General features: G+C 46.8%; 1 protein-coding gene across 1 annotated transcript in view; it reads right to left on the reverse strand.

Annotated features, from left to right (window-relative positions):
• Window positions 1-307: 307 nt before the first annotated feature.
• MEI1 (meiotic double-stranded break formation protein 1) overlaps window positions 308-24,044 on the reverse strand; it is a 75,270-nt gene continuing 51,533 nt past the window's right edge. Inside the window, exons 21-31 of the mRNA XM_034987397.1 lie at window positions 20,875-21,040; window positions 19,666-19,770; window positions 17,821-17,931; window positions 17,355-17,515; window positions 14,405-14,486; window positions 13,814-13,989; window positions 3,467-3,548; window positions 2,922-3,028; window positions 1,440-1,571; window positions 1,141-1,253; window positions 308-383 (exon numbers count right to left, since the gene is read on the reverse strand). Of these exons, the coding sequence (XP_034843288.1) occupies window positions 338-383; window positions 1,141-1,253; window positions 1,440-1,571; window positions 2,922-3,028; window positions 3,467-3,548; window positions 13,814-13,989; window positions 14,405-14,486; window positions 17,355-17,515; window positions 17,821-17,931; window positions 19,666-19,770; window positions 20,875-21,040 (1,281 nt within the window). The 3' untranslated portion in view covers window positions 308-337. The remainder of the gene's footprint in view (window positions 384-1,140; window positions 1,254-1,439; window positions 1,572-2,921; window positions 3,029-3,466; window positions 3,549-13,813; window positions 13,990-14,404; window positions 14,487-17,354; window positions 17,516-17,820; window positions 17,932-19,665; window positions 19,771-20,874; window positions 21,041-24,044) is intronic.

Genomic DNA, 24,044 nt, shown 5'->3' on the forward strand with positions numbered 1-24,044 from the left:
GACTGGTATCTTCTGGGTACAACTGAGGCAGCCAGCTGGTGCTCCTTACATGTTACCAGAACAAATCCCATCCCCTGTCCCTGAGGAGGCCATCCATTCCTTATTGAAGCAATCCACTATCCCAGGGGCAGAGTTATCAGCTCCAGGGAGCCAAGATAAGTTGAGACAGAAATGTTTTTGGAGAGCCCACAGAGACATGTGAGTGTATCATTTTATTTCCTGACTCCATTTCAACAATGGAGTAAATGGCTACATTTGTCATCCATTTCCCCGACAATTCTGACTTTCTCTTCTCCAAGTCTTAGTTCTCTCTTTCTGGGCCTTCAAGTTATGAGGGTCAGTCTCTGATGTGGGATAGGGATACAGCCACCCCTCCGAGGCAACTGGCAGCAAAACATGAGAGGAAAACGCAGAAAGGAGGAGCCAACCATGGGAGAACCACACTTCCAGAGCCCAAAGGTGCTCTTAGGAATAGTGGGCTGGATTCCAAATCTGGGACCCAAACACCAGGGTAGGTATTCAACAGGGAACTGTTTCAGGCACAGGGAAAGGAGAGCCAGGGAGGTAGCCAGTGGGGATGGGGAGGAAGCACCAGACTGAATGCCCAGACTGAAGTGTCTCTGGAGCACCACAACTACCCACAGAGGGCCTCTAGCCACTGCCCACAACCCCAGGCTTTCTTAGGGACAGGTCAGTCAGCCAGCACCCCCCACTGGGCTGAGGGAAGCACCTGTATCAACTGGGTTTGGGCAACTTTCTCCAAAGCTCTTGGGGAAGGACTGGCTCCTTCCTGAGTGTGGTGATGTGGCTCTGAAGACAGACAAATGGGGGTCAGATCCTGATGTTATTACTGTGTGATCCTGGGCACATCATTTAACCTCTCTGGTGTAAGTTACATCTATGTTAACAGCCCTAGCCTCTGTGAGGATTAGACATAGTACAAGTAATGTGCGTGGCCCTTGGTAGGAACTTAAACAGAATAAGTCAGTATCATTACTATGCACTATTATTCTCACTGATGCAAATGCTTTAAAGGACAGAGCTGTAGACAGTGTCACCCCGCTGAAGCATGATGCCACAGCCTCCCATAGCCTGGGTGACCTTGCCCAGTCCAAGGCTCCCAGATGCAAGAAAGGATACAGCATGTCCAGGGGTGGCTGGGCGGAGGAGGTGCTCAGGTTCGAAAGGCCCTCTAAGGAGGCCTGCAGGGTCTGGGCTGTGCTGTAATCAGCCAGGAGGCCCATGCTCTGGACCTGAGGGAAGAAGGCAGGGAAGATAGGCCTTCTCAGCAGCCACTCCATACAGGCCCTCTCAACCCTCCACCCTCTGTACTCCTGACCTCCCACGGCTGCTGTGGCCAGAGCACCCATCCTCCGCAGAGAAGATGGCATGGACAGTCTAGGCTTACAGCAGCTACCCAGCATCCCCTTCCCACCCACCTGCAGGAAGAAGCCACGCAGAGCCTGGAGTGTGGTGTTTGACAGGGTAGAGAGGTCAGCCAAAGCTGCACCTTGCAGAACATGACCCACTTCCTCATGAGAGAGGACACTGCTGCTCTGGAACCGCACAAACTAGGCCAGGGAGAGAAGCCCCAAACACACAGTGATTTGGCATCTCCTTCATTCACAGATATTTCCGGTGTCCCTGCTGTGTTTGACACCAGGCTGGGGGCACAGATCTGAAGCCCAGAGAACCCTGCCTTCAGGAGCTCAGAGTTGGTGGGCAGAGGTGGGGCTGTGTCACAGAAGAGTGGGGTAAATGAGGCAGACTGTGAAACCCTGAGAGAGTTAGCCCTGCTGACCCCTTCAGTATCCTTCCCTCACTGCTTGGCCCTGCACCTCACACTCATGGCCAAAAAGGACTATGTGTGGTTATCCAAACATACCACCATGTACTCTACTCATTTACCTGCTATTTTCACTTCACTACCTGGAATACTTTTCCTCCTCTTTGCCTATTAATCCTTCAAACCTCACCTAAAATGTTTCCTTCCTGCTGAATGTTTTCATTTCATTAAAGAAATAGAGGCATTAATTGAGTGCTTATTGCATCCTTATTCACCTCTCCCCTCTGGCTCTGGCAGAAGCAATTACAGTCAATCTTTGAACAACACGAGAGTGAACTGCACAGGTCCACTTATACACAGATTTTTTTCGATAAATATAGTACAGTACTGTAAAAGTATTTTCTCTTTATGATTTTCTTAATAACATTTTCTTTTTCTAGCTTACTTTATTGTAAGAATACAGTATCTAGTACACATAACATACAAAATGTGTTAACTGACTTTATGTTATCAGTAAGGCTTTCAGTCAACAGTGGGCTATTAGTAGTTAGGTTTTGGGGGAGTCAAAAGTTAATATGCAGATTTTCAACTGTGCGAGGGTCAGCACAGTTGACCCTAACCCCCACGTTATTCAGTGGTCAACTGTACTCTTCTCTGTGTTCCCACAACAACCACTGATTTATTCATTGATTCACTTCACTATCATTCACAGGCTCACTGCTTTGTTGTTTATTCAATGGGCACTTACTGTGCGCCAAGCACTTAGCATATCTTCTACTATGCCACTAATAACATCATGTTTTAACTATTAGTTTCCTTGTCTATCTCCTTCTTTAGACTGAGGGACCCTTAGAAGGCAGAGCATTTGGCTCAGTGACATCTTTGGTCCCTAGCATAGGATCTGGATGTAGCAGACAAGCCCTGGCCAACGTTTCACGTGCTAATGAATTAGAAAGAGTATCTGGGTCTTTGCAGGGTGAGAAGATGTGGGCGTTTAGAGGAATTCTCTGAGTAGGCCTCTTATAAGGTGAAGGCCCACCCAGCCCCTCTACTTTCTACCCCTCTACCTGGCCTCTTCAGGACCACCCAGCTCATGACATTCTTCACACCACAGGACCATCCATTTTGCACTTACCAGGGTCATGAGCCTCAAGATCTCAGGTCTGAGGAAGGAACTCTCTCCAGCATCCAGGAGGGTAAAGAGCAAAAACCGATTCCAGGGCTGGGAGACCACATGGAATGCTAAAGGAAACACCAGTCACCCTGGGTTGTTACTGCTGCTTTTCCAGAGGCCTTGGAGCATTGCTGAAGAGGATTTTCTCTTATTGGAGAAACTGGACATTGGACAAACTGACCACTGGAAGTTTCTTTCCTCCCTGGGCTTCTATCCACCTATGCTGCCTGGCTCAGGGAGACTATATCCCACTATTGTGGGAAGCAGGCAACAGGAAGGGCTCTGCCACTTCGGAGCTTTGTGACCTTGGTTGGGCAGGTTACTTGACCTCTTTGGACTGCAGGGTCCTCATCCATATAATGGACATCACAATGCCTTTGCATGTTATGAAAATAATTAAACAAAATGAGTATGAATCAAAAAACAGAGGTTGGGAGTCTGGGACAGTAAGGTGGCAGGGGCTGGCCACCCATATGGGAACATCAGAGAATGGGCAAGGTTTCTACCGATGTCTGGGCTCCGGGCATGCAGGTAGTCAAGCAAGGCTTCCAGGCAGCCAACACAGGCATAGGACAACAGAGGGTCCTTCTGCAAACAAATAAACAAACAAACAAAACCCCTTCATGTCAGGTTTTGCTACCAATGAGTGTTATTGCCAACCAAGAAAAAAAAATTTGGTTTTCAGAATAATTTGTATTTCCGAATTTCAGATTTGGGATTGTAACCCTGTAGATAATTAAGAAATGTTTGTTGCTTGGGGTGCCTGGGTGGCTCAGTAGTTAAGTGTCTGCCTTCGGCTCAGGTCATGATCCCAGGGTCCTGCAATCCAGCCCCGCACTGTGCTCCCTGCTCAGCTGAAATCCTGCTCCTCCCTCCCCCACTCCCCCTGCTTGTGTTCCCTCTCTCACTGTCTTTCTCTCTGTCAAATAAATAAATAAAAAATCTTAAAAAAAAAATGTTTGTTGCTTTCATCTCTAACCCACACATAGAGCATAGTGCTTATACTGATGATTTACCAACACTCTACCTACATTCAAGAGACTGTTTCAGAAAAGGAGGGGTGCCTGGGTGGCTCAGATGGTTAAGCGTCTGCCTTCAGCTCAGGTCTTCAGCAGAGAGTCTGCTTCTCCCTTTCCCTCTGAGCACGCCCCCTCCCGCCCCGCTCCTGCTCTCTCAAATAAAAAAAATCTTTTTTAAAAAACAATAGACTGTTTCGGGAGAGGAGTTAAGCCCTGGGCTCCACTAAGAGATTCACAGATTATAGACTCTGTAAGAACCTCACAGTTTATCTAAGCCAATAGGTTTCAACCTTTTTTTAAAGCAGAACCTTATATCAAACAAAATTTTATGCTCTAATAAGCATACCAAAAGATCTCATTATCATCAGTCATTAGGGAAATGCAAATGAAAACCACCATGAGATACCACTACAACACCCACCAATAGCTAAAATTAAAAAGACTGACAATATCATGTTGGCCAGAATGTGGAGCAACTGGAACTCTCATATACTTCTGATGGGAAAGTAAAATGGTGCAATCATTTTGGAAAAGTTTGACGGTTTCTTATAAACATATACTTCCCTATGAACATATACTTCATAGTGGTAGGCAGAATTTTAAGACTATCTCATGACTTTGCTCCCAGATGTTACTCCTGTGATTATGCTACAATATATGGCACAAGGGAGATTATTTGGGCCCAATCTAGTCACACCAGCCATTGAAAAGCAGTTTTGTCTGGCTGGTGGCAGAAGAACCAGAGAGCCTGAGGGTGTGAGGACTCAGCATGCATCGTGGTTTGAAGATAGAGGGGCCGGCTAAGGAAGAATGTGAGCAACCTTAAAGAGCTAGAAGAGGGCCCTGAGGAAGAGGTGGATTTTTTTCCCCAGATCCTCCATATAAGCGCCCAGCTTGGCCAACACCTTGATTTCAGCCTTGTGAGACCCTGAGTGAAGAACTTGGTCAAACCTTACCCAGACTTCTGATACAGAGAACTGTGGGATAATACAGTATGGTGCCAAGCCATTACATTTGTGGTAACTTGTTACACACATTAGAAAGTGAGTATGTCAGGGCGCCTGTGTGGCTCAGTCGTTAAGCGTCTGCCTTCAGCTCAGGTCATGATCCCAGGGTCCTGGGATCAAGCCCTACATCGGGCTCCCTGCTCTGTGGGAAGCTTGCTTCTCCCTCTCCCACTCCCCCTGCTTGTGTTCCCTCTCTTGCTGTGTCTCTCTCTGTCAAATAAATAAATAAAATCTTTAAAAAAAAAAAAAAAAGAAAGCGAATATGTTGTTTGACCCAGCAATTCCACTCCTAGATATGTACCCACGAGAAATGAAATTGTATGTCCACGCAAAGACTTGTACTTTAGTATTAAGAACAATTTTATGCACAATAGCCAAAAACCTGGAAGTCCCAAATCAACAGGTAAATGGGTAAACAGTTGTGGTACAGCCATATAATGGACGACTACTCACCAATAAAAAGAAATGAAGTACTGACACACATGACAATATGAATCTCAAAAGCATTAAGCTAACTGACAGAATTTAGACACACAAGACCACATTTTGTATGATTTCATTTATATGAATTCTAGAAATGGTAAAACTATAGTGAGAGAAAGCTGATCAGTGTTTACTGAGGGACAGGGATGGGGTGAAGAGACTGACTACAGAGGGGCACAAGGGAACTTTCTGGGGTGATGGAAATGTTTTGTTTTTTTTTTAAAGATTTTATTTATTTATTTGACAGAGAGAGACACAGCGAGAGAGGGAACACAAGCAGGGGGAGTGGGGGAGGGAGAAGCAGCCTTCCCGCTGAGCAGGGAGCCTGATGCAGGGCTCGATCCCAGGATGCTGGGATCATGACCTGAGCCGAAGGCAGACGCTTAACGACTGAGCCACCCAGGCGCCCTGGAAATGTTCTATATCATGACTGTGATAGTGTTTACAAAACTATTTGTCAAAACTCATTTAATTGTACACTTAAAATTAGTGAATTTTATGGCATGTAATTATATCTCAAAATAACTGATTTTTTAAAAGGTAAAAACTAACAACAACAAAAAAGGCTAAGCTGTCTTCACACTGTTCTTCAGAAGGCAGCAATGTGGTGGTTAAGAATATGGGACAGGGGGGCGCCTGGGTGGCTCAGTCGTTAAGTGTCTGCCTTCGGCTCAGGTCATGATCCCAGGGTCCTGGGATCCAGCCCTGCATCGGGCTCCCTGCTCCTCGGGAAGCCTGCTTCTCCCTCTCCCCCTTCTTGTGTTCCTACTCTTGCTATCTCTGTCAAATAAATAAAATCTTAAAAAAAAAAAAAAAAAGAAGAAAAGAAAAGAATATGGGACAGGGGCACCTGGGTGGCTCAGTTGGTTAAGTGTCTGACTTCAGCTCAGGTCCTGAGCTCAGGTTCCTGGGACTGAGAGACCCAAGTCATGGGGCTTCCTGCTCAGCAGGGAGTCTGCTTGTCCTTCCTCTGCCACTTGCCCTGCTCATGCTCTCTCTCAAATAAAATCTTGGGGTAAAAAAGGGGGCACCTGGGTGGCTCAGGTCATGATTCCAGGGTCCTGGGATAGAGCCCTGCGTCGCATTGCATTGGGCTCCCTGCTCAGCAGGGAGTCTGCTTCTCCCTTTCCCTCTGCCCCTACCCCCCACTCATGCTCTTTCTAGCTCTCTCTCTTAAATAAATAAAATCTTTTATTTTTATTATTTTTATTTTTTAAAAAGATTTTATTTATTTGTCAGAGAGAGAGAGAGACAGCGAGATCAAGCAGGGGCAGGGGAAAAGCAGACTCCCTGCTGAGCAGGGAGCCCAATGTGATGCAATGCAGGGCTCGATCCCAGGACCCTGGGATCATCACCAGAGCCGAAGGCAGCGCTTAACCAACTGAGCCATCCAGGTGTCCCAAATAAAATCTTTTTTAAAAATAAAAATTTAAAAAAAAAAAGAATATGGGACAGACTTGGGCTTGCATCCTTGCTTAGTCACTTACCATCTATGTGACCCTGGCCAAGGTCACTTACCCTTGCTGACTGGGGATAAAAAAAATTACTGGGTTGCTGAGAGGGTTGGATGAGAATGGATATACAGTGTTCAGCTAGTGCTTGGCACCAAGTAAACACTCAATAAAGGGTGAGAGCAGCTTCATGAAATGCACAACAGAGGTAACAGCCCCCTCTTTAACAACCCCTGGGTTTTCTCCACAGAGCCCCTAAGGCCTCCAAGGCACAGAGCTTGAAGTGTTTGAGCTAATCCACTTATCTATTTTATAGCTGAGAAAATGAGGCCCAGAGAAAAAAATACTTGACCTGAAGACATCTGTGCATATCAGTAGATGGCAGGTCTAGAACAAAACACTAGGCTTTGTGCCCTTTCTCCTCCAATCTAAAATTAACTCTTGGGGCGCCTGGGTGGCTCAGTCAGCTAAGTGTCTGCCTTCAGCTCAGGTCATGATCCCAGAGGCCTAGGATCGAGTCCCTTGTCAGGCTCCCTCCTCGGTGGGGAGCCTGCTTCTCCCTCTGCCACTCCCCTGGCTCATGCTATCTCTCCCTCTCCCTCTCAAATAAATAAAATCTTTTTAAAAAATTAAATTATATTAGCTCTTAACCAGTGGGAACTTCCAGCCTCTTCCCAGGTAAGCAAGATCAGTTATGGGCCAGCATGCTTTCGCTTCCCCACCTGGTCAAGTGCTGTGACCCCAGGGCCACTCTCTGACCCCCTGTCCATATTACCTAATACACCCAGTGAGGACTGGCTGAACGGTGTATGAAGAGCCAGGGCCGCTGGGCATTAGGAAAGCCAGGTACGACCACTCAGGTAATAACGGCTCCTATTCACAGGATGCACTTCTTGGGACACTGAAAGAACATGGATTTTGTAGCCAAAAAGACTTAGGTTTGAATTCTGACCCTAAAAGTGTGTGACCTCAGGGAAGTTACTTAATATCTCTGGGACTCTGTTTCCTTGTCTATAAAACTGAGATGAGGGGCACCTGGGTGCCTCAGTTGGTTAGCGTCCGACTCCTGATCTGAGCTCAGGTCTTGATCTCAGGGTTGTGAGTTTGAGCCCTGCATTGGGCTCCACGCTGGGCATGAAGTCTACTTAAAAAAAAAAACCAAAACAAAAAAAACCCAGAGATGATAATGTCTACCTTATAGACGAATTGTGATGAATAAATAACATATGTCAAGTGCTTACCCAGAGCAGGCACTCAGTAAATGTTCTCTCTCCACCTCCTATTCTCCTAGAACCTTAACCTGACATGAACCTCTGCTCTAGTAGGAATGACCCTTGAGATCAAAACCTCACATCTTGTAAAACTAATGAGCTCACTGATTTCCAAACTGATAACAACATTCCACGCCCACCCCAATCACAAAGCCAAGTCTGAGCACAAGGATAACTCTCTTCCCTGCTCACACCCACACTTACCCTACCCAAGTCTCCAAAGAGGTGTAGCAACTGGCCTGGAATCCAGCAGCCGTCTTTGCTGGGGACACCTGGTTTCTGCTTGGAGACCCCCAGCCACAAGACTACTCTTCTCCATTCACCCCAAGGCAGCCTGCTCTACTGTTAGACAGTCCTGGACATGAGAAAAGGCCCCCTTCCTGTCTTCCTGCAGCTCCACCTGCTGGCCAAGGTCTCCATCTCCAAAGAAACCCAGAACAAACCTACTGTATTTCTACTCCGGAGACATTCAGAGACTTACAGTCCTGTGGTTCCTCTAAGAACTAAGCAGAAGGGAAGTTTGCCCTGGCTCTGCCCTACTCCAGTGACACGCAAATCACACCAGTGACCACAACCCTTCTTTGGACCCTTCCACTGCTACTAACCTGCCCTCTTTCCCCCATGTAACCCAGCATGGTGAACCCTGGACACTGTCTCCATCCTCACCGCAACCAACACTTCTCTGTTGTGCTCCATTCCTGGGGGAATGGAAGCTGTTCTCATAGGCCCAAACACCTAATGCTGAAAGACTCCTTTTATTTTGCAGATAGAGAAATGGAGAATCAGTAAGAACTGATTTGCTAAACCCCTTCAGAGTTAGGAGCTGGGCAGGGGCTACTATGCAGATCTCTGTGATTCTGGCCAGTGCAACTTCCACTGCACTGCACTGGTCCACCTTGGGTCAGACACCTGCAGATTCTGCACATGCTGCCCAGCACTCCATCAGTGGTGCCGATGCCGCATGGCTGCTCTGGCCCAGAGATGTCAAGGAGGACCAGCACTCAGTGCCCTAGCTTATGCAGTACTGTCATTCTTCCCCCCTTGATACTGCTTTTTAAAATAACAGCTTTAATGAGATATAATTCATAAACCATAAAATTCATCCTTTTAAAAGTATAGATCAGCAGTTTTTAGTATATTGAGTCCTGCAGTCATATAATTCCAGGATATTTTCATCATCCCAAAGAGAACCTCATTACTCATTAGCAGTTGTTCCCCATTGCCTGTCCCCCAACCCCAGTCCTAGGCAACGACTAATCTACTTTCCATCTCCACAGATTTTCCTATCCTGGACATTTCATCTAAAGGAAATCATATCATATGTGGCTTTTTATGTCTGGCTTCTTTCACTGAGCATGTTTTCAAGGTTCATCTATGTTGTAGCATGTGACTACTTCATTACTTTTTATGGCCAGATAGTATTCAATTGTATGTATATACAATTTATTTATCCACTCATCAGCTGGTGAACATTGGGGTTCTTTGTACTTTGGAACTATAATGAATAGTACTGCTATGAACATCTGTATACAAGCTTTTGTGTAGATAAACGCTTTCAATTTTCTTGAGCATAATACCTGGGAGCAGAATTGTTGGGTCATATGGTAATCCCACATTTAGCTTTTTGAAGTACTTCCAGGCTGTTTTCCAAAGTAGCTGCATCACTTTTCATTCCCATCAACAATCTGTTCCACTTACTCTACATTCTCACCAACATTTGATATTATCTCTCTTTTTTTGTTTTAGCTATCCCAGTGGGTGTGAAATGGGCCTGTCATTTACTTGGGTCACTGCAACAATCTCTTGCTCAACAGTCCCCTTGCCTTCAGGCTTTCTCTTCCCACCCTCTTCCCTAATGGGGTTGCCAGTGATCTTTCAAAAACTCAGTCTGATAGAAACCCTTCATGGCTCCCCCAACACTTCTTGGCCTGGTACGTAAGGTACTCACTGATATGGCCCCTGCCCAGTTCCTCAGTGTCATCTTCTAATTCTCGCTGCCCCCCCCACACCCCACTGCACACTTCTATATTACACGCTTTTGCTCATGCTGTCTTCCCTGCCTGCAATGCCCTTCCCTCTACCTCTGCCTAGACACTGTTCAAGGCTGAATTCAATGTCACCTCTGTGAGGCCTCCTCTGACCCCCGCAAGCAGCAGAAGTTTTTGCCTAAAAGAAATTCACAGCTTTATGGAAGAAGACAGAAATGCAGACCACTGACCATATAATATGATAAATGCAATCCTTATTACAGGGCCGAATAAACCATTCCGGGAGCTCAGGAGAGACACAGACCTCCTCTATTCTTGGACTGCTATGGAATAATGTTTGCTGGATGTATGAATGACTGAACAAATAAAGAACTATTTTTAAACAGCAAACCTATGGAAGGGTCTGAAGGAGGTTTAGCTCCAGCCCTGGGGAGAGGACAGAGAAACAAAATGACTCTTCCATATACTCCCTTGGGTCAAGGGCAGTGACAGAAAGGTCACTATGGCTGAAAACAGAAGGCCAGGGAATTTCTCAGGAGTGTGTCAGTGGTAGAAAGGAGGAGGGGGCTACTTGGTCCTGTTCATCAGGCAGCGGCACGGACAGTGACTGTGAGGCTGAGCAACTCCCCACACAGACCCAGTAGCCTCTCATGAGGAATTCATGAGTTACTCCAAGTGGTTCCCCTTCCCAGGGACTGTTGAGGAGAGTCAAAAACTTCCAGAGAGATAAATAGTATATTATTCTACTTATATGAGGTACCTAGAAGAGTTAAATAGTCAAATAGAGACAGAAAGTAGAACAGCGGTTGTCAAGGGGTGGGAAGAGGGGGCAATGGGAGTTACTGTTTGATGTAGACAGAGTTTTAGGTTGACGAAATGAAAAAGTTTTGGAGAAAGAAGGTGGTAGTGTTTGTACAACAGTGTAAATGTACTTACTACCACAGAACTGTAACTTAAAAATGATTAAAATGGTTAATTTTGTTATGTAATATTTTACCATGATTAAAAAAGAAAAAAACTGCCAGAGGCACAGAAGAGTGTCACAGGCCTGGTGACACCCAGGCTCCTGGGCAGGACAGTTGAACGGTAATGGTGCTACAGGAAGTCACTAACCCCTTAGTGTTTAGGCTACTGGTTTGAGGAAAGTTTTTCATCACTCAAGGCCTGGTTCAAATGCAACCTCTCCTGCAAGGACTTTCTTGATTCAAATAATAGATCATTTTGGCATTAATTGTAATTATTAGTATTTCCTACAATCTGAGTACTTAAATGGCTAGAACCATATCATATTCATTTCTTGGTCCTCATTCACTCATTCAACAAACATTGGATGCCAATTCGGTGCCCGGCTTTATGCTGGATATTGAGTATAAGAGAATAATTTTTCTCTTATGTTCTGAATGTTACAATAAGAACTTTGGCCCTTTCAAAAACATTGGAGAGAAAGCATTTGCCCTTGCTCCCACATTTAACTGGCTCCTCCTCACCAAAGGAGAGATTTATCTAACAGGTAAAATACTAGCCTACCATTTTCTATGCCATCAGGACAGGATCAAGGTATTAAAGGTCATGCTCCCACGAACTTAAACTCTTAAGATCGCAACCAGGTGGCAAAGTGTCCATAATGTAAACATAATTTCCCTGCCTATAGGCTCCTGGTCTGGCCTGGGGGAAAAGAGGGTGGTTTAAAAGTTCTCTTTGGAAAAAAAATAAAAAATAAAAAATGAATGAATGAATGAATTAATTAAAATAAAATAAGCTCTTTTTGGATAGATATAAAGCAAGTATACGAAAATGTTAATGGTAGAATCTAGGTGGTGGGTATATGCTGTTTTAGTTAGACTTGGCCTCTCACTAAAATTCTTTCACCTTTGCTGTATATGAAAAACTCCAGACCAAAAAAAAGCCCAGTATGACCTGAAGTCCCAGCTACATTCTCCTACAGCGTTTACCGGAAATAAAGCTGATGTTTTGGTTCTCATCTGATTCCTGATTTTTTTGAACCCACAAGGGGAACAAGACACAAAGATTAGTCATACACAATTCCTACCTTTAAGGAGCTCATAGACTGGGGAAGACTGATATGAAAATGGGGACTTACACCAGAGAGAGCTAAGTGTAGAGAGCCTTGTGCATGGATGTGCTGGCGGAACAAGCTCAGCAACCACAGTGCCAGCAAAGGGCCACTCCTGGGGCATCCTCTATCTCCTTACATTTCCAACTTTCCCCATACTGTGCACAGGCCCAGTGGGGATCAATCCTTGAATATAATCTCCCACAATCAACAGCCATATCATGTATGTGCAGTAATCATCTGGACACCAAATAGAGTCTACTCAAATCAAGGCCCCCATCCCACCCCCAGGAAGTCTCTGCAAGTCCTCTCACTCATTTGCTGGCTCCCCCCACCTCCCTCCTCTTGTCCCATGAATGACTTGCCATCAGATCAGACCGAATCTGTCTCCCTTGGACAAGCTCCAAAGGGCAAGAAAAGAGAGTACAAGTCTAACTAAAGCAGCATAAACATCTAGGGCTTCAGTCACCCTATGGTGACCAGCTCATATCTGAAAGTAATATACAATAAGCTTCTTAAAAGAAGAAAGTCCTGGGGAATCAAGGGTGTCCCAGAGGCCAGGGACAGGGAATGAGTCCATACCAGAGAGAAAAATGGTGCTGCCATCAAGATAAATGCCAGTTCTGTTACCCCCCCTGCCCTTGGGGAGGTAGGACAAGTCATGTGGTCTTTCCAGCCCAGCTCAAGCACCTCCTCCAGGAAACCTTCTCTGACAGCAACTCTTCACTAACCCTACACCAGCCTATTAGTTACACCCAGTACTCCCACAGTGCAGTGTGTCCCTTTAGCCTCAAACTCACCACACTGTGTTATCACCTCTTGTCTATATGGCAGCCCCCCACCAAATGCTCACTCCTCAAAGGCAGGCGCCTGACATATCTCCATGCCCCCACCACTCTTCATAGTATTTGATGGCTGGATAAACAATGATCTCCAAAAGTCCTCTAAGCTGTGAATCATAAAACCCTCTGAGGTAGACATCTATTGTTTTGGCTTACACGAAATTCACTCCTTTTTCTGTGAACAGTTTTCTTTTGCGGAACATCCCTCTTTCGTGTTCAGTCTACATGAGTTACAGAGAGCTGACTATATGCCCCAGCCTCCAGGAGAGGGCGCTGGCCCAAGCCAGGTCAACTAGAGCATCCTATGGCCCAGCCACAGTGACTGGCAGGTTACCCAAGCCAGGCTAATGAGATTCAGTTCCGGGGACTGCTGGGACAGAGAAAGTCTCTTGCTGCTGGAAAGGTGCTGCTGTTGGTCATGCTACCATCCCATGAGAACAAAGCTGAGAGAAATGCAGAACCAAGACATGGAGACAGAGTTCTGATGACATTGTCAGCCTCTGGGATCCACCTGGGCCTGAAGCCAGTGCTGACCTCTAGCCTTCTCAGTTATGAGCCATTTTGAGTTTCATTTCTGTCACTATAATAAAAGTCCCAATTAATCCAACCTCCAATCCTGGAGGAAATACCAGGTTCTTAACAGGCAGCCACCCTTTCCTACTGTTGTTCTGGGAGAAGCAGACTCCACTGACAGGATCCCACTCAGCAAGGGCCTTACCTGCACCAAAAGGTTCTGCAGTCCAATGACCAGGGACAACACCTGTGATGTTCTCAGTGGAGCTAGGACAGTGTTCTCAGGGGCCGGTGGTGGCTGGGTCCCTGAGGGCACCAGGACCACAAGGGCAGAGGAAAAGCTTTGTTGCAGGGCTGTCCGCAGGAAGCATAAGATGGCAGCTAAAAGCAAGAAAACCTTTATACTTGGGGCGCCTGGGTGGCTCAGTCGTTAAGCGTCTGCCTTCGGCTCGGGTCGTGATCCCAGGGTCCTGGGATCGAGCCCCGCATCGGGCTCCCTGCTTAGCAGGAAGTCTGCTTCTCCCTCTCCCACTCCCCCTGCTTGTGATCCCTCTCTCGCTGTGTCTCTCTCTGTCAAATAAATAAATAAAATCTTTAAAAAAAAAAAAAGAAGAAGAAAGAAAACCTTTATACTCAGTTCCTGCCTCCTTCCCCACCTCCCACCTAGCTCTGTCACAGGGGGAAGACAGTGGAGATAATAATGGGGTGACCATAGGCTGATCTGGGGGGAGTGGTCCCATCTCACAGTCTAAGAGAAAAGCTCTTCATTTCCTGCTAGAGGCCCTTGGGGCCATACCTGAGAGAAGCGCAGCCTTTTTCTTTGGAAAGCTGAGGACCTTCAATACTTGGTCCAGTTCCACGGACAGTGTCTGGTGAACCTAGTAGAGCAGAGGTAAGGGGACAAGCTCCCACATTCTGGCAGCTTGAGCAGAAAACAACCTGTCCCAGTATCTCCTATGTACCTGCACATACCCATTGCATCCAGGGGGACAGAGGAGACAGTCTTGGGAGCCCACCAGTCCTGGATTCAGGAAAGTGAGGCAAATTAACCTGTACATAGAAAACCCTTCTTCTCCCAAATTTCCCCCATCGTCAATGAACTCTTCCACCAGGGAGCCTCCCTGGCCTCATCTGTGATTCAGGCTCCACCTCAGCCCACCATCCAACTAACACAGATCTAGAGGCAGACAGCCCAGAATCAAAACCCTGGCTCTGCCACTAGCCAGCCGTGTGGCCAAGGGGAAATCACTGCCCCTCTCCCAGCCTGCCTTATTTTCTTCATGTATGAAATGGGAATAATGCCACCTGCTTTCACTCCCTCCAGAACTATTGTGAAGAACAGCTGAGGATCAGCATGGGGAACATGCTCTTTAAAGTCAAAGCAATGCCCAAACTGAGGGGTTAGTTGGGAGCGGTGAGTTCGGAGCGGAGTCGGCTCTGCTCCCCTCACCCGGAACACATGCTGCTTTAAGGCAGGAGCTACTTCTCTGCTTGGATCTCTCAGGCTGACACAACGCAGCTCCTCAAAAATGCTTGTTGGCTAGCGGAACCAGCAGGTTCTAGGCAGAAGAACCAGTCTGTACCAAGGTACTGAGATAACATACTAATGTAAGATGTTAATAGAGGAAACTGTGCGGGAGTTACTTGGGAACGCTCTGTGTTATCAGCTCATTTTTTCAGTACACCTAAAACTGTCTTAAAAATAAAAGCTACTGGGACACCTGGGTGCTTAGTCAAGTGGCTTCCTTCGGCTCAGGTCATGATCCCAGGGTTCTGAGATCGAGTCCCACATTGGACTCCTTGCTCAGTGGGGAGTCTGCTTCTCCCTCTGCTTGCTGCTCCCTCTGCTTGTGCGCTCTCGCCCTCTCTCTCTCTCTCTCTCTGACAAATAAATAAAATGTTAAAAAAATAAAATAGGGGTACGCAGGTGGCTCAGATGGTTGAGCGCCTGCCTTCAGCTCAGGTTGTGAGCTGATCTCCAGGTCCTGAGATTGAGCCCCACGTCAGGCTCCCAGCTCAGCAGGGAGTCTGCTTCTCCCTCTCCTTCTGCCTCTCCCCCTGCTGGTGCTCTCTCTCTCTCCCTCAAATGAATAAATAAAACCTTTTAAAATTTAACTAATTAATTAATTAAAATAAAGGCTATTAGGGGTGCCTGGATGACTCAGGTCATGATCCCAGGGTCCTGGGATTGAGCCCCATGTCGGGCTCCTTGCTGGGTGGGGAGCCTGCTTCTCCCTCTGCTTCTGCCGCTCCCCCTGCTTGTGCTTGCTCGTCCCTCTCTCTCTTTCTCTCTCCCTCCCTGTCAAATAAATAAATAAAATCTTAAAAAAAAATAAAAAATCAATCAATCAGTCAAACCATCAACAGTATGGAGATGTGAAAGAGCACAGCTGATCTGGAGAAGAGCTAACAGTTGGTCAGAGGACAGAGAAGGAGGGTAGAATGGCAGAAAGGAAGGCTGCAGAAAGGCCAGGTCAGCAGGGTCTCCGCGGCCATGTGGAGAGTGCAGACAGACTGGCTGCAGGGACAGGAGATATGGAGCAAGGGAAAGGCCAGGGACCAGGAAACTTAATAGGCCACTTTAGTGGTGAGGACGAACCATCAGGCCTACGCTAAGGCAGTGGGGAAGACTTAGAGTGGAGGTGGTTAGTAGGTAATTGGCTGGGTGTGAGCTGAAAACCAGGGCAAGCCAGGCACACGGTACAAGTTCCCACCTGCAGGGGTACAGGTGGGCCCAACAACCTCACACAGAAAAGCAGAAAAGGTTCGTGTCCCAAATCGATGCTGTGGACAACAACCAGAGGACTTTACTATAGTATAGATTTGCCACAGCCTGATGCCACCTCAGAGGCCAAACGTTTTTTGTTGTTGTTTTTTGGTTTTTTGGAGGCCAAACTTTAAAAATGACCTCACTTCTATACAAATGGCACTTGAATGGCACAGGGCTGGGCACAGGGCAAAGACACCTCAAAGGCTAGATCGTTTCTATCCACAAGGAGCAGACAGGCTTAGGAAGGAGACTGAATGTGGAGCAGCCCACAGATGAGCTCACGCAGGGCACTATGATGACAAGGTCCCATACAAGGGAGTGGGGAGGGACTGAGAGGAAAGAGGTGCTCTGTGGATATGTTCACTGTTCCCCTGTTCCCTGCATCACCTTCCCCAAGAATCACAATGACAGCTCACGCATGTCTGAATTTCACGGCTTACCACCCAGCACTATAAGGTCATAGGCTGGCTTCTGCCTTCCTGTGCAATCTGACAGTTCACTCCCTACATTCTAGTCACACAGTACCTCACCAGTCTCCAAATGTGTACACCATGTCCTAAATTTGTGCAGTTTCATGTCTTTGTTCAAATTGTTCTCTTTACCTGGAATGCCTTTCCCTACTATCTTTGCCTGGTACAACCTTACTTACATTTCGAGGCTTTGCTTAAAGACTACAATACAAGTTTCCCAAGTGTGGGGTACATGGGGTACATATTTATTTCTTATTTCTCTGTGTCTAGAACACAGCCTGGCATGTAGGTTATCCATGTATGATAAATTAATATAAACCAACCTGACAACAACCCTGGATGTTTTCTTCCCCATTCTGTACGCAAGGACACTGAAGCTCAGAGAATAAATACCTTGCCAAGGTTACTCAACTAATAAGCCACAGAGCTAGAACCAGAACTCAAGAACTTTGTCACTCCTCTGTGTGCCACCCCATGCCCCTAAGCCACAGGGGCTAGTGACTCACCTGCAGACTGCCATTGTGCTGCTTAGCAGAGAAGGAAGCTGTGAGCAGCCAGGCCGAGCAAAGGAGTGTGGTGCTGGGAGAGCCCATCTCAGTCCAGGTGAGTGCCAGAGTCTTCTCCAGAAGCTCAATCAGGGCCGTGCTGCTAAGGAGCACTGCAGCAGCTGGAGATGGTGTGGAGGGGCAAGGGCCATGAGTTCCACAGGAGCCCCTGCTTGGTGCCGCATCGTGGTTAGCACCTGACGGGGGCTTCATGCACACATGGTGAATGAACAAAAGGATCAGCTTTAGGCTCTAAGGGTTCCAGCTTCATTCTAGAACCACAGGTATCAGAACCAGAAAGGACCGTCTGGCCCATCAACATTCTCCCCATATATATTTTCATAAGAGGAAAAAACTAAGGGCAGCAATGGCCACAGACACTGCCCAGCACCCTTCCTATTCCTTGTCTCAGCCGGGGCCCCAGCACCTCTTTTCTGACTGCTTGGTGTAGTCTGATGAAGGCTCCAATACAGGAAGTTGAAGGAGGGCTGCAGGATGTCCACGTCAGCAGGGCTGCATTTCCCACACAGCTTGCTCACTGCAGGAGAGTGCCCAGACACCCCATCATGTAGCACTCCATGGATTTCATGCACACCAGCCCTCATAATTCTCACAGATAATGGCCTTCAACTGGCTAATTTCGGATGTCAGTCTACCAGTCTTGGGGACCAAGCACAAACTAAGTGTCCCTGGTAATACAGCCAAGGAAGAGAAACACAGTAACAAGGAAGAGAAACCTGAAGGCAAGCAGCCCACAGCTTAGAACAGACTGCACTGCTTAGAACAGACTACACAAGTTTATGTGATCTAAAGGCATCCTGTAACAGCATTCATACCAGCAAAGACTCCAGGTTGGAGAGTCTGCAGAGATCATCTAGGCCAACCTGCCACCCCTAGCAGGAAAAGATCCAGCCTCTGAAATCTTCCAGCAATGGGGCACTCACCACCTTCCCAGGGGACTCCATCACCATCAGTGTGCAGTTCCCTGAATTTGCCATATTCTCTCTCACATCACCCTCATCTGGCTAACTCCTTAACTCCTATTCAGCAATCAAGATTCAGCTCAAAGTTCACCTCCTCCATGAAGCCCTCTGTAACCTCTTAAGGCAAGATTTGATGCCTCTTCATGCTCCCCCAGCCCTCATCAGAGTAGTTACTACTCTGTAGAGCAGACACCTATAGAACATATCCCTTTTCTCCTAGGATCCGGCACTCTTTGCTCCCCTGACCCACATCGCCTCAATATGAAACCTTCCTAAGTCTCCATTCACTGTTTTGGCGGCCACATCACACTTGAGTTCTAAGTGACCAGACAAGCAGCCCCCTCCTCACCCCTGTCCTCTACTCGCAATGTTCTCAAATAAAAGGGTTATATATAAATGTATATTATATTTCACATGTATGTTTCGGGTCACTATTATCCCCTTCAGAGGCCCTTTTGACAGCAGTTTGATTTTGTCACAGGCATTCTTCCCTCCCAGTTGAGTATTACCCTTGACAGACAGTCTGGGAGGACCAGCACCAGGCCATGCCTGAAGGCCCTTTTTAAGCCTGACACCTATCTCATGAGGAGGCCTGGGCTCCAGCCAGGTAAAGAACCATCCTCACCTGTGGCCAGAGCCCCCGACACTCCACAGGTACTGAAGACACACCATTTTTCCTATTGATTTCAGTATTTCCTCAATAAATCTTCCTAAGGATGCTGCCTATCAAGTGGCAACTGCATTAATCAGCAACGAAAGGTCCTAATGAGGTTTGGGTATGGGTGGAAGAGGCCTAGAGAACTGTGAAGTGGATTATCAGACCCTGAGTCAGTTGTGGAGTGAGGTGGAACAAGAACTGAGCTTGTGCCAGGAAAAGGGAGTCTGCACAGAGAGTTGCATTGGAGGTCTACTGTGCGCCAAGCACTGTGAGCCTTTGGCACTAGTTACCCCTTACCTCCACCCGAAATCAGCTAAGTACTACTGTCTTACCTGTGAGGAACCTAAAGCTAAGTGACTGCCCAAGGTTGCATAACTAGTGACTGAGAACAAACCCAGGCATTCCTGACTCCAGAGCTGTGCCTATCACACACAGTGTCCTGTTTTTGTTTTTGTTTCATTTCCCAAACACTCTCACAGTACAACTAGAGAAAGATCTCAAAGCCATTGCTGTCCCATAGCAAGAAGCTCACAGGAACAGTGACCCACTAGCTTCTTCCAAAGGGCTGAATGATGGAATAAAGGAGCACGACCAGCCCTGGGCCCTCAGGCACTGTCCCAAGCCCAAGCACCTTGGTGAAGAAGCTTCATGGCCATACTGTCCAGTTCTTGCTCTGACGTGTTCTTCAGCTGCATTAAAGAAAGGAGGCTCAGGAGCAATGGCAGGTTCCCCGAGGCTGTGAGGAACAAGGAGGGCTGGTCAGGAGACCTAATACTCACATCACCCCAAGGTCAGACAGACACCCTACCCCACTGTAAATGTTTGTTGGGATTCACTCCTACTTCCTGCCTTCTTCCTTGGGAACAGGAGCAACTGACATATTGAGTGCCAACTCTGGGCTGGGTACCAGAAATTTAATATTTCACTTAATCCCCCTTGTGAAATAGGGATTATTTCCATTTTGCAGTTAAGAAAACAGGCTCAGAGAGGCTGAGTGACTTCTCCAAGCTCCCACAGCCAGTTAGTGGCAGGGCCAGGACTTGAACCTAAATCTGAGTTCAATGCCCACTTTTTTCAACTATGTTTCCACGAAATCTCATGGCTCTTATACGTTATTATCAGTTAGATATGACTTATCCTTCCCAGAAAAAGAAGGACTCAGCTCCTCCAGACACCCTTAAATCTACCTCCAAACTTCCATCCTCAGTCAGGACTGGATCAAGTGAACCATAGCTCTCCTCCCACTTCCCCTTAATTGCTTGGAAATTTTAAAATTTAACTTTTTAAAAATAGGAAAAGATAAGCCAAATGCCAACCTTTTCAGTGTCTTTAAACTGTACCAAACTTTGACTCCAGGGAGTCCCATTCCAGATTTGGAAACTATCCTTCTGGATCTCACTGGCAGCTTCTAACACATTTCAGATCCACCCCCTTCCCAGCCCCTGCAGGCTGCTGCTGCCTTCCTGGCCTCCCCTATTATTTCCCGCTTTCTTCTCCCCAACTGGAGGCTACCATTCTTGTGACAAACAGCTCTGAGCACACGCCATGCAGGGTGGGGACATGCATGCATAGCCTGAACACACCCGCCTATGCTAAACACACAGAAATATTAAACATAAACACATGCACTCCACATGCGCACACACACATATATCAAATATGTTGAGTGCTCATTCTCTGATGAGAGCAAGGAGGTAAAGTTTAGCCTGATGCCACACTGGCCTGATTTTTATTTTGCAGAGAAAACTCTGATTCTTTCTCCTGGAGCAGACCTCATCAGGGCAGAGATGCCCACTCCTGAGTTTCAGGTAAAAACATGCCCCGACAGCTCCAGACTGACCTCCTGAAGGAGAGGCCCCATGTTCCACCAATAGATGCTGTAGGATCAGCAGGAAGTGGCCTCGGATGAGACCACCCACTTCGACATCCTCATTCTTCCTCAAAAAGGTCCTTAGGACAATTAGTACTTTCCGGGCTGTGTCCACTGGGCTGGAATAGATGAGATCCTGAGCAGGAGAAAAGGAAGCCAGAGCTCAGAGGACATCATGGTTGGGGACAGGTAGACAGTGAAAAAGAGAGGGACTGGGGAAGGACCCAGGATGATGGTGTCATAAAACCTGGGGAAGGGAGTGCTCCCTTACTTGGCACCTATTATGTACTAGTCTGTTGAACAGGTCCATCCTAAATAGGAAGAAACAGAGACTCAGAGAGATTATGTGGTATGCCAAAGGTCACCCATGCCAGTAAGTGGCACAGCTAAGATGTGAATCTCCTACCTCCAAGCCCAAAGCTCTTTCTACTTTCCAGGATGCCTCTCTCTGACAAATATAAGTTTTAGGGTCAAGAAGAGGTTATTTCAGGACAGGGGACCTGAATGTGCCTTAAGGGAGGAAAATAGAGGGGGATGGAGATGTCACAGGGCAGGAAGAGGATGGGTTAAGACAGATTCGGGGCACAGGAAGGGAAGCAAGGACCAGGTCAGGCCCCTTCTCTTCCATAGCATCTGGCTATTTCTGCCCCAAGGTGTAAAGGCCTTGGGTTCAGAAGGTAGGAAAGGACACTGCTTTTTATTTGCTTTCAGATTAATTTTAATGAGTATATGTTAAAGGCAAAGGCAGTCAGAAGCCACACCAGAGACTATCCTACTGATAGCTCCTGGCACCTACCGGCTCAAACAAGCCAATTCCTTTGGACAGGCTAACATGCTTGGTGCTACGAATCCAAGGTCACTCACAGACTCCCTCTCCAGGGAGGACAGCTGACACAGAAAGAGACATGGCTACAGGGCACCCAGCCAGACAACTCCAGATGTGATCACTGGGTGACACGGGGGCATCTGGGCTTGGCTCTTCACAAACGTCCACGGCGACCAGAGAAACAACTATAAATCAATAGCAGTTGCTCAATTAGGGACTAATAATGTCAGGTACTGTGATGTGTTCCAACTGTAGCTGTATGTTTGTTGATATATTATCTGTATCTTCATAACTCTTCTAGGTAGGGGTTACCCTAATTTCTCAAATGAGGAAACAGGCAGATTAAGACAGCAGTGGCACTGTAAATTCTACTATACTAGGAGTTAATGAAAAACAAGGATGAGGTTTGTCTTTGTCACCTTAGAGGGACTCAGAAAACATCTCTGGAAGGAGACGATCACAGAATAGGAGGATTAGAGAGACTCTGTTCATGTACATCAACCCTTTTACTTTACAGGGTATGAGGCTAAAGCCCAGAGTGGCTATGATTTGCCCAAAGTCACAGGACCCAAAGCCAAAACAATTTCCTGATCCTGCTCCTTCACCAGCACTTGGCTGCCTAACCAGAGAGCTGGTCCTTCAGAACCCTGAGTTAAATTTTAACAGTCCAAAAGGAAGAGGGCTACTCAGCCTTTGGTGACTATGGTGAATGCCAGGGTGGGGTGGGGTTGGGGGGAAGGGGTACACCCCACTGCGTGGGTCAGTGGGGAAGGCTCTGGATGGAACATGGCCCACTCTGAAGTCTCTCCTGCCCAGAGCTGTCCAGAATTTTATGCGGTTGGATCAAGTAGGGTGATGTGGCTAAGGAGGGAACAAACAGAGCTTCTGGGACATCACTGTTTTTCACATTTAAACAACCTACATGAAAGACCACCCATTGATAAGAGTGGCAATTAAAAGCTTTGTTTTCAGCTGTTAATTACCCATACCAAAAACAGAAATTGGTACCAACACCTATTTTTAGACTCTTTTCCCCTCCTGTGGCTAGAAGCTGGGGAGAAATGTCAAGAATTACATATATAAACAGACAGCAAAGTTGTTCCTTGCTATTCTTTTTCACCACCGATGTTTCCAGGATCTAATTTAGGCTCCAATCATAGTCATGACCCTTATTAGTTATCTGACCTTGAGCAATTCAATAAGCTGCTCTGAGATTACCATTCTCTCTCTGATTCAGAGTCCGTCAACGATCAGTGAATGATAGCCTACTGTGTACAGGACAGCAAGAGTGTCCCTACATATTCTTTCCACATGTTATTCCCATATATTTATCTACATGTTATCTCCACTTTATACACAAGGAAAATGAAGCTCAGAAAAGTCTTCACTTGGGGCACCTGGGTGTCTCAGTCGTTAAGTGTCTGCCCTCGGCTCAGGTCATGGTCCCAGGGTCCTGGGATCGAGCCCCGCATTGGGCTCCCTGCTCAGCGGGAAGCCTGCTCTCCCTCTCCCACTCTCCCCTGCTTGTGTTCCCTCTCTCGCTGTGTCTCTGTCAAATAAATAAACAAAATCTTAAAAAAAAAAAAAAAAGTCTTCATCTTCCTAGGTCTCTATGTAGCTTCCAGCCCTCAGGATAGAGCCTTCCTGTTGAACTCTAGGCCAGCAAAACACAAAGCTCCTTCCTCTCTGCCCAGGAAGGAAGGGTCGTGAGGGTGGTTCACATTCAAGGACAGAAACTGTGTCACCACAACAAAGGGTGGGGTACCTGCTCCAGCTTGCCGGAGACAGGGTCTCTCTCTAAGGATGTGCTCTCTTGAGATTCATGTTTCTCTTGTTTCCTTTAAGTACTTACACTCCTTGAAGCTAGTGGCCTAGGATAGTCTTCATCTAGGGAGGGATCTCCACCCTAGAAAGACCCAGACTAAGAAAGAAAACTTGGGGGAGGAAGATAATGAGCTCTATTTTAGACAGAAATGTCAAATAGATGGTTAGCTATATGGGTCTGGAGCTCAGGAGAAAGGTCACAGATGGAGACAGAGTTGAGTCGTCAGCATACAGTAGGAGGCAACCAAATCCATGAGAATTATTGACATGGCCCAGAAAGAAGACACTGAGTAAAAAGAGAGCCTAGGACAAAACTTTGAGGAACATCAAGTTTCAAGCACTAGCCAGAAAGAAAACTATAAAAGAGACTGGGAGAAGTGCCAAAAGAGGTAAGAGAAAAATCAAGAGAGCTGGTATTGCCAAAACCAAGAATGTGTCAGTAAAAAGTGGACAATCATCAAATAATAACAGGTCATGTAAGATGAGAACC

The sequence above is a fragment of the Mirounga leonina genome, unplaced genomic scaffold (genome assembly GCF_011800145.1).
Source record: "Mirounga leonina isolate KUSES-001 unplaced genomic scaffold, KU_Mleo_1.0 Mir_418, whole genome shotgun sequence".
Taxonomy (NCBI): Eukaryota; Metazoa; Chordata; class Mammalia; order Carnivora; family Phocidae; genus Mirounga; species Mirounga leonina.